Source organism: Ooceraea biroi, chromosome 9 (assembly GCF_003672135.1).
Source record: "Ooceraea biroi isolate clonal line C1 chromosome 9, Obir_v5.4, whole genome shotgun sequence".
Taxonomy (NCBI): domain Eukaryota; kingdom Metazoa; phylum Arthropoda; class Insecta; order Hymenoptera; family Formicidae; genus Ooceraea; species Ooceraea biroi.
In genome coordinates this window covers 7,025,017-7,042,359 of record NC_039514.1, presented here as the reverse complement: position 1 = coordinate 7,042,359, position 17,343 = coordinate 7,025,017, and the positions used below count along the sequence as shown (strand labels likewise).

Genomic DNA, 17,343 nt, shown 5'->3' with positions numbered 1-17,343 from the left:
GAAATAAAGTCATATGTCATTCTCACTTCTTTGCGTGTTCTCTCCATGCGATTTTCCCCTCCAACGATCCCACTGGAGTCAGTGCGTCAGTGTATCTTCAGCCCGAGCACGGCGGCGAACAGGGCGAAGAAGAATCCTGCGAGCAGCGTCGTTCCCTTCAGAAGGATCAGACCTCCGAGCATCATCGGTATCAGAGCGATCATTTTAAGCTTGTACGCCAGCAGCATCGCCATCATCGTTTTGTCCTTTCCTGTCCTTCGTTTCCTGTGCAGGGGCCGATCTGCAAAATCCCAATGGATTCAAGTGAAAACCGCCCTTCGCGCATCCTCGTCGAGCTAAATTCACGAAACTGCGAAATCCTCGGATTATTATGGCAGACCGTTTAATATTAATTCGTATGAAAAAATTAATATTAGTTAATTAAATGTGAAGGGATTTTTTTTCACGAGTTTACATAATCGAGGAGGATATTATTGATTCATGATCACCGAAGAGACTCCTCGCAACGGTTACAGCGTGTGCTATGCACGGACGAAGAAATTGGCACGCATCGCATAAAATGGCGTCGGAGGGGGCCCCATTGATGATCACGGATTTCCGGTATTTAAAAGTACAAGCAATGAGTGCATAGATTTCGACAATAAGAAGCATCGCGACGCCGAGGAAGCCGTTAGACAACGGTACCCTTCATCATGCTTCACCAGGCGACAATCCGACAACCTGATGCTCGCCGGTGCATTTTTTTCTCGTGCCGGTGTGTTTATGACGTTGCAGACCGGCGGAAGAACGCCTCTGCCATTAAACGTTATACGACGACGTTATTACCATCATTATACCGCTACGATTGCGGATCGCGCGATTGCTACGGCTTTTGATTACCTCGTTCCTCCACGCCGATTTTCGACTGCGCGCCATCGGCGTCCTCGACGTCGTCTTCGTGGCTGTCGAACGTCAGCTCGCCCTCATCCGCGTCCCTGGCGACGTCGGTCATGACGCTCACGACGTCGGACGTGACGTTCTCGTACGCGTGCCTGTGCACTCTCCTGCCGGAAGTGAGGGCCCACTCCTTCTCCTGGGTGGCCGTGGCCGCCATGGATGGATGGTCCATCGCGCGACACGCGCAATTCAGGGCGAGCAGTATCGCGATAGCCAAGCTAATTCCCGACAGCATCTTTCCTCGCGTTCATGAAGAACGGGCTCACGCCGGAAATTCACTGACGGAATCCGCTCCGGGCGCTTCGCTCCGCGCGAATCTCGTGAGGGGGTGGGGGGAAGGGTGCTTCCTCCTATCTCATCGCCAAGGCATCCTTCAGCGGTCCACGGTGGTCCAAATGATGAGCACGGGGTGGGTTCACCTGAGGATCACGGTGACATCCGAGTACAAGTTTCACCTCTTGCGATCCCTGAAGACGACGATGACTGTCACGCCACTTCCGCTGTCATCCCCTTCTGCCGGCTGCGCGCGTTCGTCTTCTCTCCGCTCGTCCAGCCGACGTTTTATCAGTGGCTCGCGGCTGATTGATTTACGCAAGATACCAGGTTGTCGTTGGCTCAATGACAACGAGCGATGGCCGCAGGGCGTCCACGCGACTGCAAGCGGGCGTGCAAGCGTGGACAGCAAGCGTTGCAATGGACGGTGCAACGAACAACCGCGGACTAACCGATCCGCCGTTGATTCCGCGACGACAAACCCGAGCAGACGAGCGGATGGACGGACGAACGAACGGACGGACGGCCACGCGGATACCACGTCGGATAGCACGCTTCAGTTGCCGGGAAAATCGGCAGTCCGTGAAAAATGAGCTCCGACCGGCCGAAGGCAGCGACGGTATACGCTTACGCGGTAAACACTACGATCCAAATTGTCAGTACCGATATATGTGTCAAGTTATATCGCGGAACGGTAAATGACGGCACACGGGGACCCGTCACCGACGTCGTCGTCGCTCGCGTCGTTCCTCTTGAGGTTGCTCCCGCGGGTGTTTCCGCCGCGCAAGAGAAAGGGAGTGAAGCGCCTCGGCGCGAGCGAGCGCGTTATAAGGGCGGAAATAATCTTGTGGGACGTCGCCGTCGTTTTGCGACGGATGCGATTTTTCTCTGTTACGCCGGACAAGCATCCGGGCCGACGAGAACTCGATGAATGATCCGAGAGTGTGTGTGCGTGGATTGGAAATGGTCTCGCGTCTCCTGTACCCGATCGTGCGTGATCGGATCTCCGGCGACGATCGTTTTTATCTGCTCTCGAGAGAAAGCGATTCGCACACTATTGCAGCCAACTTTTCAATTTGCAATAATGTGCAATAACACGTGTTCAAGCGTGTGCTCCTGATTATTCCCCCGCTTATCGCCGATCGCCGGGGATTTATATGTAACCGATAATCTTCTTGTGCAATTAGTTATGTTACCCTGCAGGATTATTCCGAGCGTCTTAGAAATCATTAGCCCTTTTCGTCTGGCCAAAATTTTACCGAAATTTGCTGAAAAATTGCGTAAAATATTACAATCAATTCTAACTTACAATTTTAATTAAATTAAATTATTTAGATATTATTATTAATGTTACCTTTGAATAAGGTCTCTGCATGTTAAAATAATAATTATTATTCACACATCCTTGATAATTTTGAATAAATCTTTTTTCTCTGGCTGGAGTAATACCAACAGATTCGCGTTATTCCGTTTCACTCAGCGCGATTCGCTTTTCAATTCCGTCGTAGAGGATCATACTGATGCACCGATTATCATTTTCATCAACGAGTTTGCATCCATGAGAGAGCATCGCGAACTGCACCATATCCTACATTCTGCTACATATTTATCTGGATCATCTGGACATACCCGAAGCACGTGGTTCCGCTCAAATGCGCGGCAGAATGTTGCACGTTGCCGTAACAGTCGGCGATATAAACACGTATCTTGATTACCCGCAGGATAAGAAATTAGAAATCCACATGTGCAATATGCAAAAATCGCAAATGACGCTCGCCTGATGATTCTGGCGGAATCCATTTTTCACAGTCACGCCCAGCAGGCACGCGAGCCGTTAATAAGCCGCAACAGCTTCAAATGATCCTTGCAGCTCGAGGATACTCTCGTCCTGCTGCGTTTAATGCACTCATTTGCGTATCTAGGTATATGGGTTCGAAAATATTTATGTGCGCGTTGCTCATTCAGTCACTTTCCATTCGCGGTTTTCCAAGATGTTACTGATGTCGAGAACTGACAAGTCGCAACGTTTGAGACATCAACGAGGATATCAAGCATCAGCTAATCGGTCCAGTAGATTCTCCGCATTTTATTTAACGTCAATCTGGAACACGCAAAAATAAAATAGTTTCCACATAAGAAAAATAATTTTGCAAAAAGAAAAGAACAATTCGCAAGCGTGCAATTTGTCCCGTAAACAGCAGAATTACGCGCGCGAGATCGCTCGCGATGAAACGCGAAGATTGAAATTCACGCGGCAGAGTAAATTTCCCGTCTTGCTTTTCAGCAGGCTCGGGATAATGGATAATGTTTCTCAATGCGCGTCGGAGCAGAAAAAGCGAGGAAGAACGGTGAAAAGCGATGAAATTGCGAAGCGCGATCAGGACGCGGGACAGCTTGAAACGGACGAGATTGATGCGGCGACGGAGCCGCGGAGCATCTCCATCCTCCATCCGAGGTGATTATTAATAGCATACTCGTCAAATGTCTCGAGCGATTTCGCGTTCGCCGCGCGATATTATCCTCTTTACCCCCGTAGAACGTTATCTGCTCTGAAAACCACGCGCGGGCACCGCGTCTTCTCGCGAGGAAACCGACGTTTAGCGGGCATTATCGCGCGCTCGTGGTACTCTCTCCGCGCGACTTTCATCATTTCTCGGATATTCGCTCGAGTCGGCTCGCCGAGCCGATTTCTATCCCGCGATAGAGCCATACATAACATCTGCGATCGCAGGAAAAATCGGCACGCACTAATTGTGCGTGCCGGCATCGAGAGACGCGTCCGAGAGGACTGACGTTTCTGACGGGCACACGTTTCTCGCGCGTCGCTAATGAGGGCTGTTTATGAGGCTCTATCGCTTCGGCCCGGATGTCGTGATCGGTTCCCTCTTCGTTATTAGCTATATATCAATGTTGTCGCTCCTGAAACCCAGCTTTTCGACGACAAATTACCTACCGGCACATTAGCCGAGTCCCTCGTGTATGAAGCCAGCAACCCACATGTCGAGACGGCAGTTTTATTCATGTGCCACCTGGACGTATTACTTTGAAGTTCCGGAAAGGAAGCGTAGGATAATTTCGCCGCTTCCTCCGCGAGCTTAGAGCTTGGAAATGACAATGACCAGTGAATAGACACCGGATGCAAAGTGGAGAAGGCGAGCACGTTGCTGCGCACTCTGCTACGCCTGTCAAATCACTGTTACCACTCGTTATTATAATATTATTCTTTTTATTATTACGATAGAATTTTATAATAAGCTAACTTCTGCGATCGATCATATATCGGAATCGAAATAAATTATATTCTCTGTCTTACGCAATACGTTATAACTATAATTGATTATAATTGTCATAAATGTATTTTTCGAGATAAAGTTTAATTAATTATTAGTTATTACATTTTTTCCAGCTATCAAGTATTTCTACACTGCAGCAATGTAAGATTCCATTATAGTGTATTAAGAAATGACCGCGTGGTTACTGTAAATGTAAATTGTATGATTATCATGAATATCATTTACCAGATTTATTCATGTGAAACTATATTACTGCTATTACCGCTAGCTACGGTCCTAATTTTGATGAATAAGACACTCACAAAGGAGGAGCCTGTCATTAGCGACGTAGCAGGTCCATTTCTAAAGAAAATTTTTTTAAGTACCCGTAACGGTATAAAATAATAAAAGGTACCTAGTTGTACCACAAAGTTAAGCACGCATAAAAGTCTCCAAATAAATTGCTTTTCGAATGAAAAATGTAACGAGCACAAATGAGATTCGACAAAACTCACCGACAATTCGTTTTTGGTGCGGAAAAGTAATTTCTCTCAATGCAACTTCATTTTTTGATAACAAATGCACCGCCTTATGACCAGAGAAGCGGTCTTTTGCAGTGTTCATTCTACTTTGCATTTATTAATTAAAACATCGATCCTAAAACAAAGTTTTTTCTGTCGTTAATTATTATTATACGTGGCACTACAATTTTTCTACAATTGTTCTACATAAAATACGTGACACGTTAGTAATATTTAATCTCTTAATATATCCATCAGGAAATGCCATTAAGAAATGCCACTTTATCATCACGTAATAGTATAGCATAATATCTAATGTACGTCTGCAATGTAGCGCAATGTATGCAAAATCGCGGGCTCCGCGATTTCACCGCGCAATGACTGTCGATGATCGTTCCATTAAAATCGGAGCTCGACCGATTCGGCATTACACTCGCTTTCGGAATGAAACGACTCAATTTACATTAATTCTGGTTTACTTTTTAGCGGGTAAGCGGGTCGTAGGTCGCTTCGGCTGAGAGCCGAGGCGAAACGTTCGTGTTCTACTCGCGGCTACTCGAGTGTGAAACGAACCCGATTGATAATGGTCGCCGCATACTCTCACGGTCCGACGGCGGGTACGATCCACTTACCCTGGCCGAAATATTCCGGGGAAGATCCCTCCGAACACGGCCGATCCAATGATCGCGGCAGACCCGGGGCTGGGGAGAGGCACCGGGACTGGACGTTGGATCTTTCGTCACGCGTCAGTACCAAGTTAGATGAGCGGTCTCCTCCTCTGGGCTTTTCACGGTCCCACTATATAAACTAATGGCACGGTCTGCCACGATTGTCAGTTGACAATATTATTGGCAACGGGTGTTGTCGGTGCGCGTAGGTTCTCGCGGGATGTAAAAGCGGCCACGGGGAGACTCGTGGGACGTGTAAATCGTGCGTGGAGGGTAGTTGGACTTGGTGTGTGCCGTAAAAAGGAGGAGAGAGAAATACCAGGAGAAGCTAAAACAGGCAAAAGGACTCATGAGAAAAGGATGTTACTGCCGTACGTGCTGCTCTTTCTGCCTGTACTCGCTGTGCTGGCGCAGGAACCGTCGCGATCGATGAAGACGCTGGACCGCGAGCGGATGCTGCGGAGCGCCGACGGCGCCAGCGACGCCCTTGACTGGATCGGCGAGAGTTTCCTGGACGTCGTCGATGCGTTTCTTCCAGCTTCGAAATTACGCGGCACAGAAGGTACACTGACAGCAATGTGTATTTTTGCGACCGGATGCTGTGGGAAAAGATGATTGATCTCTTTTCCGATTGTTTGATGTTCGGTAGAAAGTTTAGAATTGATTTTATTCTCTAGAAAGTTTATATCTGAGTTCGATGAAATAATGGAGATAATTTTGATGGAAGTAACGTTATCATGAGATTAATTATTAATATTATTCTCAGTTTTATAATATTTTGCGCGTATTTTAAGTTCTCTGTTATCTACTTTAAAAATAATATATTTTAGCTTCTTTAAAACTTTAACGTAGATTTTATATTAAATACTTTTAAAAATATATTATATTAAATTGATGTACATAAACAAACAAAATATATGTACGCATTATATTTCAAGAACAAGATACCGTGGACGACTTTTATGATTATTAATAAATTATATAAATTAGGAATTATACAGGAATATAATTACAATTTATTTATTTTTAATAAATGTATTACTGGATATGGAACTAGAGATGAGATAATGTAGAATTTATGTATCATATATTTTGATAACATATTTTTACGACAAATTTCGTGCCGTCTACGTTAGAGAGGTAACGGGATGGCGAATATAGTACGGTACTTCATACTTAATTGTCTGATAATTAAATAGTTTGTAAAAACGAACGATGGTTATAAAGTACATGCTAACCAAACGGCGTTAAAGGAGCGTATAATTGCGCGCGTTGTCCATTATGTTATGACGTTTTTGGGTTTACGATGCCGGGCAGAAACATAAGTGCTTTCTACTCTAGTTCGTCTTATTAATTCCCGTGACGAGCGTGCTTAATAAGGGAAGTATACATACCTCGATGAAGCCCAACATCCTGCTTTTTCGAGCAAGACTCCTCCGTAGTGGAGCATAATGTCCGGAAGTCAACGTAATTAATGACACGTTACGAAAAATGTCAGATATGTGACGTCATAAATTTACGATATATGTATAATGCACTTACACACGGTTTACGCATGAGCACGCTCGGAATTTAATATTATTGAATTCGACGAGACAGTGATTATTTGGAGCTACAAATCAACAAGCTGCCTGGATTCATCGCAAATACCTTTGCATTTCGGTTTATTATTATTATTATTATTATTATTATTATTTTATTGTTTTCAGAGCGCAAGAAGAAGCTCAAGCTGAACAAGTATGTCTTGCCGTTGATCGTTGGATTCGTACTGATCAAATCGATCCTTCTGCCGATCGCGTTAAAGACGCTGGCCATCCTGAGCGGAAAGGCCGTCGTCCTGAGTTTGATGAGTCTGATACTGGCAGCCATAATCGGATTGAAAAAGGTCGCCCAGAAGGAAGGCTACTACGACGGGAATAAGCACAGACGGCAGGACACAGTAGGACAGTTCGATTTCGTGACCGACCCGCAGGAGTTCGAGCCTTACAGATTTTACATTACAGAACGTAGATAGAAGCAAGAAGAAATTAGAAACTATGAAATTCCTTGTCGGTTCCTCTGAAATTGTCCTCACTTTAATATTAATATTTGGAGCATCAGTAATCCTAAATCAGAAAAAAAAGAGATTACGTAAAAATCAGGTTAATAGCTATTTTATATAAAATTTAAGTCTTGTATGAAAATTAACAGTAAAATTTATTATTTATTATTTTGTATTATTTATTCTTAGCATTAATCAAATTTTTTATTTATTTTGTCTAATTTAGTTAATTTGTTCATCTTAGCATCTAAGTATACGATTACGTAAAAATTGGATATTGTAAATACAACAAATATAAAAGAAGCACAATACCTTCGTACATAAATCGTTGTCAAAGTTTACCAAGTGCTGTAAAAGCTTCCTCTTATCCGAATTACCGCCGATGAAAGAGAATTTCACGATGAACATTGTGCTACCGCTCGTGTTAACTGTGCTAATTGCGATATAATCGACAGTACACATTTGTGAAAGTTTCAGAAGAAGACGATGATGAAGCTTGTAAACGGGAATGCACTCTCGGTGCAGCGTTACAAATACACACAGTTTATTTCCTTGCAATTCGTTTGTTGCATCTCGACATTAACAAGCACAGTCCACGTCGTTTTTTAAGATGAGTCATCCGCATGCATCCAAGCTCATTTCACTGGTATGATGTAAGAATGGGAGAAAGTTTCTTGATTCCGTGGAGGAACCAGTTTCTAAGCAACGTGACTTTTTCCCAGTGACTGTCAAAGTTAAATTGTTCAACAGCAAAAGGAGAAATTTGACATTGCTGTGCAATTACAATCCAATGATTCGTCATAATCAAGATACAAATAATACATTATTAATTTCGAGAAAATAAAATATTAAAATTACTGTAGATATATATATATATTTTTTGTCATTGCAAAATTGTTATTATATTGTTTGTCCTTTCGGAGTCGGTGGTTTTTGACGATTACGATGGAATACATCAATGCGAACAATACATCGTGCGACAGAGGATCGAGAGAAAGCGAGAAACGAAAGACGTCAGTAATACATGTGAAGAATAAGACGGGAAGAAATGAAGATAAGGCTGGAACTCTGACCCGAATATAGGACGTCGACCCTCGATTCTCCAAATCCTATGCACTCGGAAACGCCCTTCAAGGGTCTCCATGCACGCTTCGAACACGAGCACTTCGACGTTGCCTCACTTATAATTTTTAATATCGTACTGGCAATTATAATTACTGGCTATCAATCTATAACTAAAATTAATTGAACAAATGCATCAGCCATGATGACAATCATTTTCTGTAATCTTATAATTAGTAGAAGAAATTACGAGCGTTCTCCGAAAGGGAAACGTATTTTTTTGAAGACGTCGATGGATTCGTCACGAGTGAGGATCGCCGTATGAATCTCATCGGAAGATTACCACGTTCGTTGTAATAGGAAGTAACCGGCGCCCATGGTACTCATAACCCAGAAAATTAATCGCAAAACTGTCTCCGTTCCTTCCGCAAGGAACGGATACCGTTAAACGAAGATGACGAAGTCGCCCGGGTACCTGTTAAATATTTAAAGAGATCCGTGTGGAGCACAATGGAATACCTCGCGCGAATAAGTTATCTGCTACCTTTCCAAAGTGGTCGTCATCTGCAAGGCAGCATCAATGACGCTTTTACCATGGATTATTGTTTCGTCATATGACACCAATTTCTCTCAATCCGGAATCACGCTTATTCTTCGAGTGCTGTTAATAGAATCGTGTTCAATCAAAGTCGCCCAAATCAAGGAGAGACTGCAATTATTACAATCAACTGTTCTCCATTTTTCGAGAGTGTGTTAAGTGTCACGCTGATATAATGATTTTGAGATAAATTGAGATAAATAAGGATATGAAAAGTAAACAAACGAAAAACATTTTATTAGCTTCAGTTATATCAGAAAACCCGTCGAAGACGTAATCTTCACGTATTACCGATGAGCGTGTCTCTGGGTCAAGGCAAGCAGCTCTTGGTGCACGTGGTTATATGGGAATGCATTGGTCTACTCCGCGAGAGAAGCTGGGCCATGGTGTCTCGATCGTCCCAAGGAGAAACCTAAATTCAAATCAGTACGTTATAGAATATTCATGAAGAAGCTGATGCTTTAAATTGCCTCGAATTTATTAGAAATTCTCTTTTAATTGGAATAAAAGCGTTTTACAATTAAGTGTGCAAAATTGAGTTTGTTCTTATTGTCAGTCGGAAGGAAAATTACGACTGTCGGAAACCATTTGCATTAGGCGTCGCCTAAATGCACGCGCACACGTTACCCGTAAAAGAAGACCGTGAAGCACGTGCAGCAGCCGCGAATGACGTCTAGAACGAAGGCGCGAAATGTATGTAAACCTGTCATCATCGTTGTTGCCGCTTCTCCAAGCAGTTTGCGGCACACGAATGTGTTAGGAAAAATTAGAAAGTGCCGTATTGTATTGTACAAACATTTATCGTTACTATTCTTTTCAACGAGTTTGCCCCCTCTTCCAAGAGAAGGAATGCCAAAAATCACTAGTAAATCATTATTATTAATTATATATTTATTTTAACGGAGGCATGAAGAAACGTTACATCTTAAGCTAAAACCCGCATCAAACTCGCGAATATTCGCTTCGAAGATCAAACCGATTAAAGCCCGATTAAAGCAGATACTATCTACTCTCGGATACAACGACCCCAGGACCCTCTCCCCCTCGTAGAAATAATCCCCGATCCTTGACGAGCATTATCTCCCCTACTGACCCAAATACTGTGCGGTTACCGTGCAGCGGCTGGAAGCGATCGCTCAGAGACGCCAGGGAGAGCTACTCCCGGATAGGGTCCGCCCAGAGCGATGACGCGTCTCTCCATGCGCGTGCGTTTGTTTAAAAAATTATCGAAGAAAGTTTTCTGAGGAGGTGGTCGTCCCAGCACCTCCGTCTACCTGCAGCGATGAGTCGCTCGTTTCGTCGTTCGTCTTTTGCCGTTGTCGTACACCATCGTCGTCGTCGTCGTCATCGTCGTCGGCCAGAGTGGGGGATACTTGAGGTGGGTCCTACACGCAGTGCACACGCCTATAAAGATTGAAGCGACACAGGGCCAGGTCACACTTTGTTCCGAAAATTTTCCGGGCACCAACTCGCTCCGGCCGCTGGCTCTCGTGCTCGGTTCCGTGCGACGATTCAGCCCGACTCGCTTGCTTTACTTGACTCGACCTATAGTGGCTAAGACCAGGAGGAAGATGAACAAGTTGCTGGCATTGGTACTTCTTGCCGCGTGTGCCGCCGCTGGACCCACGGCTGGACCCGCGCAGCTGTCGCAGGATCTGAATTGTCTCGATCAGGACAATGAGCTCTTCAGCTGCGTCTTCGTGAAGACCGTCAGTGCCCTCGACAGGGCGGCTCGATCCAGCGATTTTGAGATCATCGATGGCGTCACTTTCGTCAGAGAGACGCCGAGTAAGTTGTTACGTTCATTTTGAGCAACATTAAATTTCTTGTTGTACAATAATTAGTACACTATAAATTATAAAAATATTGGTATAAAATTTCAAAAATTTGTGATACAATTGAAAGAAATTATTCAGTTGCTTACTACAATAATAAAACTTATAATAGAATTTATAACAGAAAGACGAATATGTTGTGTACATATATGTATCATGTGCAATATAAAATTTACATCTACGTCCGCAAGTTTCGCTTATATTATAAAGAGAAAATAGCAGTTCAATTGCACTTGTAATTAACATGTGATTGCAAAAACTTGTTACAGTGGAGCGCGCTGGCAAGAGTTTAGAGAAATCCGAGCAGGAGATCATGAATAAATTGCCACGTGATAGTTCTGACAGAACGATAAAGCTTCTGGGCATGCTGTACGATTCAGCTGTCTCCTTCATGAAGAGCCATAGCTTGAAGCTCAGCATGCCTGAGGGATCCATCTCCCGCGCCATGGTCGAAGGTAAGTCTTACTCCCTTCGCCTCGGCAAAAAGCTGAAATATCTCAATTGCGCAATCGTCCATCTCTCCTCGATTCCGTCTAGACGATTAACGTCACGGATTCGCGACGTCATGAGTATAAACGAATAAGCGCCTCAGCATGCCTTTCACCTTCGTAATATCTATATGTACGGAGACCTGTTCCGGATAAACTCGTTCTTCAAGAAAGAATGAGATTCGCTTTCCTTCTCAAATGTATCCAAAAAGGTTTATTAGATTGTGTTTAGAATTGAGTCACATTTATTAATTACACCATCTTCGAATCAATTATTCTCTTCTCAAATCTGCTTAATGTCTTAATTTGTATATTTCTCAGGCATGCACAAAAATAATAGCTTATTTTATTAATTTAGAAAATTCAACCTCACAGATTAGCTATCACATGCCTTTAATATCATACAATATTTTTCGTAGATTAATTTCACGCGTCGACGTCAGAAAAATTAATTTCTTTGTTCTCACTAAAATTAAACAAACTTTCCTTGCTACAAGAAAATCCTCCTTTTGCTTAGGACGTGCCAAGATCAAGAAGATGGTCTTACCGCTCATCGCTGCAGCGGGGCTCAAGATCTTCGCGCTGGTGCCAATCTTGCTCGGCGGCCTGGGCCTGCTGGCGCTGAAGGCTCTCTTCTTCGGCAAGATCGCCCTCTTGGTCGCCGGCGTCATGGCGTTCCAGAGGCTCTTCGGCGGTAGCAACGCGGCTGGCAGTTTCCTACCTAGCTTCGGCAAGAATCCTACACCGAATCTCTGGTACGACAATACCGCAGCCGCCGGTTGGGCCCCTGGCGTAACAGGAGTGCAGCATCAAGGATACAGGAGCCTCGCTGACGCCGAGATAGACGCACACAATCTGGCGTATTCCGCGCACGCTCTGGTCGACAATCGCGCCGATTAAAATGGACCTTTCTCCCGGACCCTTCGTACTTCGCGAGGGACATCAAAGGACTCGTGATTAAGCCATATCTCCCGCGGAGCCAAAAAACCTCCCCGAGGCCATTGGACCCACCTGCGACTGCTAGATTAGTATTTATATGCGTACGCCGAGCATGTAATTTATCGCCTTATAATTATTATAAATTATTGACCAATCGTGTGTGTATTAAGTGTACTGAATCGTTTGTATTTAATAAATTATCCACTGAAGAGGCCTCTCGTTTCTTGCGACACTTGCGCTCGTGCTGCGGTGATTGCGGCAATTCGCAACAATTTTTTGGCAGAGGATTTATCGGACGCGCAGAAAGCGCGTTTGCGGCACGCAAGAAAGGGTCAGACTTCTAATTTGGAGAAATTCATCGATACGCGATGATCACATGCGTAGACGAGGCGCGTGATCACTCGTACGTGATCAGTTTTCGCCAAATGGTGGAATATTGACGGCGAGGGACAGCTGCAGTCGCGATCGAGCTCATGCGCGATTTGTATCGGCGATGATATCGATGACAAGCCGGTCATTTGCACCCCCACTTCCGTCACCTTCGGTCTTTCTTTCGCCTCCGACCGTCACCTTTGTCGCGCGTTCGTTCCATTTCTCTTGTTCGCTCCGGCTTCCGACTACATGATTCAGGACACACGGGTTTTACATACCATGCCGTGTCACCGAGAGACACGGAAATCTAATTTTCACCAGAAAGCCCGTGGACGAGCGCGGCGATGATGTATGCCAATCGTAAACCGCAGGCAGGAGATGGTAATTGCGACGACTTACGCTACTCGCAAGCGATTGTATGCATAGGCATGCGGATTAGCCGCAGGTGCGCGTAGACAAACGAGACATTAAGCAAAATGGATTTATGCAAGAACGCGGGGCGCGATCGGAAAGGCAACGAGAATCATTATGTGTGATTAAATCTCTATGGAAATTTTAACCCTTTTAAGTTCAACAGTAATCTAGAAGTAAAGAAGAGAGAGCTTCCACTTTCTAATTTTGTAAAATTTTTTCATTAAATTTATGTGCCCATTTTACTTTATGCTAACAAGATAAAATTGGTTCCTGCTCAACTGAAGAATGTGCGACATGTATATTTGACAAATAAAAATCTGAAGAATATGCATGTAATCACTGAATCTGTCGTAGCAAAAATTGACAGATTGCTCAATGCCGGGATCAATCGCGATCCAGTCTGCGAGGCTCAAATTTTCTAGATACGAAGCCTGAAAGTGACCGCGAGTAAAAGGAAAATTCACCTCCTGCTGGCGCGCATTCTACGTCACGCGATTCTCCGCGCAGTGCATGCTCGCGCGCTCGCTCTTTCGAAAGAGTCTCGGCGAAATTAAAATTCTTGACGTTTCAGCTCTTGTACGTTGCTTGCCAAATGGTTCAGCCCGGCCCCACCACCCATCGATCGCGAATCGTATAAAAGAAAAATGGACCCGGGGGGCAAACAGTCAAATTCGTCGCTTCGAAGTCGCGCTTCAAGTATTGCACCTTCAACACAATGAGGACCAGAGCGATCATCGTCCTAGCACTGGTGACGTTGGTGACGGCCAATCCGAGCCGGGAAGATGGAAACAGCTTGGAATACCTAGAAGGCAAATTGACCAGAGCGATGGACGAGCTCAACGGAAAGGGCACCATCGATATCTACGGTGATATGATTACCTTGGAAAAAGTCCAAGTGGAGGATAGAGAACTGTCGGAGGACAGCGCGGATCCGCTCGTGAGCAGGATCGAGAAATTCCTGAGAAGTCGAAAGATAGAAATTAATCTTCCGGACGACACCTCGACTGCCGGTTTGTTCGGACGCGCTTTGGGCCAGAGGAACATCGACATTGAGCTGCGGAGTCTGGCGCAGGGAACGTCTGAAGGTAAACGATGACGATTGAGAAAGAGAAAATTTCTATAAGGTTTGAGGAAAAAGACCGGAACTCTGGAATTAGCATAGTTTTAGGTTTGACAGAGTAGAGACAGAGCGAAAGTTGGCAAGTTTGTAGATTAGAAGCAATTGGAATAGTATTTCTTTTGTAAATTTGTAAATTTGTATGACAAGACTGTAATTGGGATAATTTCTGGGGGAAAATGTGAGTAATAATAGACAATTTTCTGGATTACTGAAATTGTTTCGAGAATGTTATGTAGCATACATTTTGATGGCGTAATTATAGTATTTAATATTAATACAACTATTAGATTGCAATTTTTTAAACAATTTGTTAAAAAGCAGGTCCGCAGAATGACAGTTTTTCCGGCTGATACGTTTTATAAAGATATTAGTCTATATACATAAGACACAGACATTTATAAGTATCTATTTAATAATGTAAGAAGTTGTTAAAAATTTAAGAATTCTATAATAGAAACTAAGAGTATAACAAAAAGAAATTTATTTCTTAATAACATAATTCTTAATTATAGAATGTTGAATAAATAATATTTAATTATACTTTTTATTCAATACTATCATATCTCCATGAATAAATTTAGGAACATCCTAAAATTTCCAAATCTACTTATCTCTCTTAATTTAAACGTTTGATATAATTTTAAAGATTTACTATCTTTAAAAAATTGATTTACAAAGTGAAATATATTTTAATTTTATATTTAGCACATAAATTATATTTTTCTACATAACATTCTACATAACGCAGCATAAACGCTACTTCCTTTGAACACCTATGCAATTTATTTTTTTGGTAAATAGATGTAATCTCTCTAGACTTGATTGACTTATCGTGTGATCAGTCAATCATTACTTCTATACTTTATTTTTTAAATAAAATCTGTCGATCTTGTTAGTATTTTCTCTCTTATTAGTGGTAACATCAGATTTTTAAGAGAATTCTGCCAGCGTGGATCCGACATAAAAGTTCTTGTTCTTCCCAGACGCTCCGGCCGGTATGAATACATCATTCAGTGGGCGCAAACTTATAGCGCCTTACCTTTCTAAAGTCTCACCAATGGGCTTTAAGTAGTCCAAGAATCTTGGGATCCATTGGCTGGAAAGTGTAACTTGCCTCATCTTTCTTTTTTGGATTAGGTCGCGACCATTCACATCTCCGCGTCTCCCGCAGCACAGTTAATTCCTTTTTCTTCTGGTGTCCATAAATTTTCTCAAATTCTTTCCGCCCCCCCCCTCTCTCTCTCTCTCTCTCTTTCTCTCAGTTACATATTTATAATGCATAAAATATTTGTCGTGCGATCCCCAAAAAAAGCCGGGAAAAATTCGCGTACGCCTTACTGACGGTCATCGATGACCGGCACCGCCCTACTCGAGAGGGGGAGAAGAAAGCGACCGGAACGAAGAGATTCGTACATAGAAAGCCGTAACGTGACGCGCGTCCCACTTGTACCGCATCTGCGAAAACAAATGTCGGAGGTGGGAGCGAAATAAAGTGGGTCACCAGCATTTGGTAGGTCTCCGGCAGGATTCCGGGTTTCTGGGACGGCTACCGCGGGAAGACGTCTAAGAGGAACCTTGAACGAGAGTGTCGCGTGTCGAAGAAAGTAGACTGGATGATGGACGTCCGTTATCGCCTTTTAGAAAATCGCTCCTCGATCATCGAGGCACTCCGCGCGATTACCGCGATCGCCTCTGCGTGTTAATCGCGCCCTACATTTTTCCCGCATTAGGTATTTCGGCCTCGTGGCTAACGAGTCCCTTTGAGCCTCGGAATTCCAAATTCCCATCGCAATTCGTGAATTCAAGCTTGATTCCCTTCGTACTAATTATTTATTTCTTTAAGCTATCGATGATCAACTTTCTGTTAATTTCAATTCGATCAGAGTTAGAGCTTTGTAACAAAGTATTCGCTTTGTTATAAAAATTATTAAAAATATTAAGATAATAAAAGTTCCTCCCAAACTTCCTTTTATTTATGTTACCTTTATTTATAATTATTTAATTTTTTATTTGTGCGTGTTACAGCGCGCACGAAATTGAAGAGGATGATCGTACCGTTGCTGCTGCTGTTGAAACTGAAGGCACTGATCATCCTGCCCATCGTAATCTCCATGATCGCTCTGGTGGGCCTGAAGGGTTTGGGCGCCGGTCTCATGTCGCTGTTGATTTCTGGGGCGGTAGCCCTAAAGGCCGTTCTTACACCACCGCCGCCACCAAGGGTCTCTTATGGAGTCGTAAGACCGCACGAAATTCATCATGACCACTGGCACAGGTCAGAACAAGAAGTCAGTCCTTACAGAGGCTGGCAACCGGAATACAACGGCGAACAATACCCGTATCACGACATCCCGTAAAAATCGCGATGTCCTTGCCATCATTCATCCATTTATTTATTTATTGCCTGCTTGCGCGTATTCGTTTTGTATTTATTACAATAAATGCAGTCTTTTTGTAAAAACGCTGCCTGCATCATTGATTGGTAACTGTTTATCTCTGATTGGCGACTGTTGTTGCGTCATTGTGAAGTGAACATTGTTAAGATCAAATATTGACGTTAGCTATTAACTTCGCAAGTTGTGCAGAATAATGCAACAACTGTAAATTATTTACACATAATTCCTGGTAACAATAACGAGGATCGGATTTATTATTCGAGGTTTATTATCAGAGCATTAATGACAAATCTATCTCTGGAACATTTACGATAGAAACTTCGCAGTGCGCAAATAATTAAAAAAATATTAAGGAGAGAAAATTATATATATATATATTCCTTTTTATTTTAAATTATTTATTACTTTAAG

At 43.3% G+C, this 17,343-nt stretch overlaps 4 protein-coding genes across 4 annotated transcripts; 3 read left to right on the top strand and 1 right to left on the bottom strand.

Annotated features, from left to right (window-relative positions):
* Positions 1–86: 86 nt before the first annotated feature.
* Positions 87–1,171, bottom strand: LOC113562653. Its single transcript, XM_026972635.1, has 2 exons — positions 880–1,171; positions 87–280 (listed from the first exon to the last, which is right to left on the bottom strand). The coding sequence occupies exons 1-2, from the start codon at positions 1,169–1,171 to the stop codon at positions 87–89; spliced, it is 486 nt and encodes a 161-aa protein (XP_026828436.1).
* Positions 1,172–6,030: 4,859 nt separating this feature from the next.
* On the top strand, positions 6,031–10,144 carry LOC105279079. Its single transcript, XM_020031521.2, has 2 exons — positions 6,031–6,232; positions 7,380–10,144. Exons 1-2 carry the CDS (start codon positions 6,031–6,033, stop codon positions 7,682–7,684), a joined length of 507 nt encoding a protein of 168 aa, XP_019887080.1. The 3' UTR covers positions 7,685–10,144.
* Positions 10,145–10,852: 708 nt separating this feature from the next.
* On the top strand, positions 10,853–12,761 carry LOC105279062. Its single transcript, XM_011338601.3, has 3 exons — positions 10,853–11,159; positions 11,476–11,661; positions 12,212–12,761. The coding sequence occupies exons 1-3, from the start codon at positions 10,943–10,945 to the stop codon at positions 12,592–12,594; spliced, it is 786 nt and encodes a 261-aa protein (XP_011336903.2). The 5' UTR covers positions 10,853–10,942; the 3' UTR covers positions 12,595–12,761.
* Positions 12,762–14,134: 1,373 nt separating this feature from the next.
* Positions 14,135–16,937, top strand: LOC105279063. The gene is made up of 2 exons (XM_011338602.3): positions 14,135–14,504; positions 16,565–16,937. The coding sequence occupies exons 1-2, from the start codon at positions 14,135–14,137 to the stop codon at positions 16,891–16,893; spliced, it is 699 nt and encodes a 232-aa protein (XP_011336904.1). The 3' UTR covers positions 16,894–16,937.
* Positions 16,938–17,343: the final 406 nt, after the last annotated feature.

Coding starts and splice junctions, on each gene's coding strand:
- LOC113562653 (XM_026972635.1), bottom strand. CDS start 1,171: ATGCTGTCGGGAATTAGCTTGGCTATCGCGATACTGCTCGCCCTGAAT. Junction 281..879: donor AATCGGCGTGGAGGAACGAG/GTAATCAAAAGC, acceptor GGGATTTTGCAG/ATCGGCCCCTGCACAGGAAA.
- LOC105279079 (XM_020031521.2), top strand. CDS start 6,031: ATGTTACTGCCGTACGTGCTGCTCTTTCTGCCTGTACTCGCTGTGCTG. Junction 6,233..7,379: donor GAAATTACGCGGCACAGAAG/GTACACTGACAG, acceptor TATTGTTTTCAG/AGCGCAAGAAGAAGCTCAAG.
- LOC105279062 (XM_011338601.3), top strand. CDS start 10,943: ATGAACAAGTTGCTGGCATTGGTACTTCTTGCCGCGTGTGCCGCCGCT. Junction 11,160..11,475: donor TTTCGTCAGAGAGACGCCGA/GTAAGTTGTTAC, acceptor AACTTGTTACAG/TGGAGCGCGCTGGCAAGAGT. Junction 11,662..12,211: donor CTCCCGCGCCATGGTCGAAG/GTAAGTCTTACT, acceptor CCTTTTGCTTAG/GACGTGCCAAGATCAAGAAG.
- LOC105279063 (XM_011338602.3), top strand. CDS start 14,135: ATGAGGACCAGAGCGATCATCGTCCTAGCACTGGTGACGTTGGTGACG. Junction 14,505..16,564: donor GGCGCAGGGAACGTCTGAAG/GTAAACGATGAC, acceptor TGCGTGTTACAG/CGCGCACGAAATTGAAGAGG.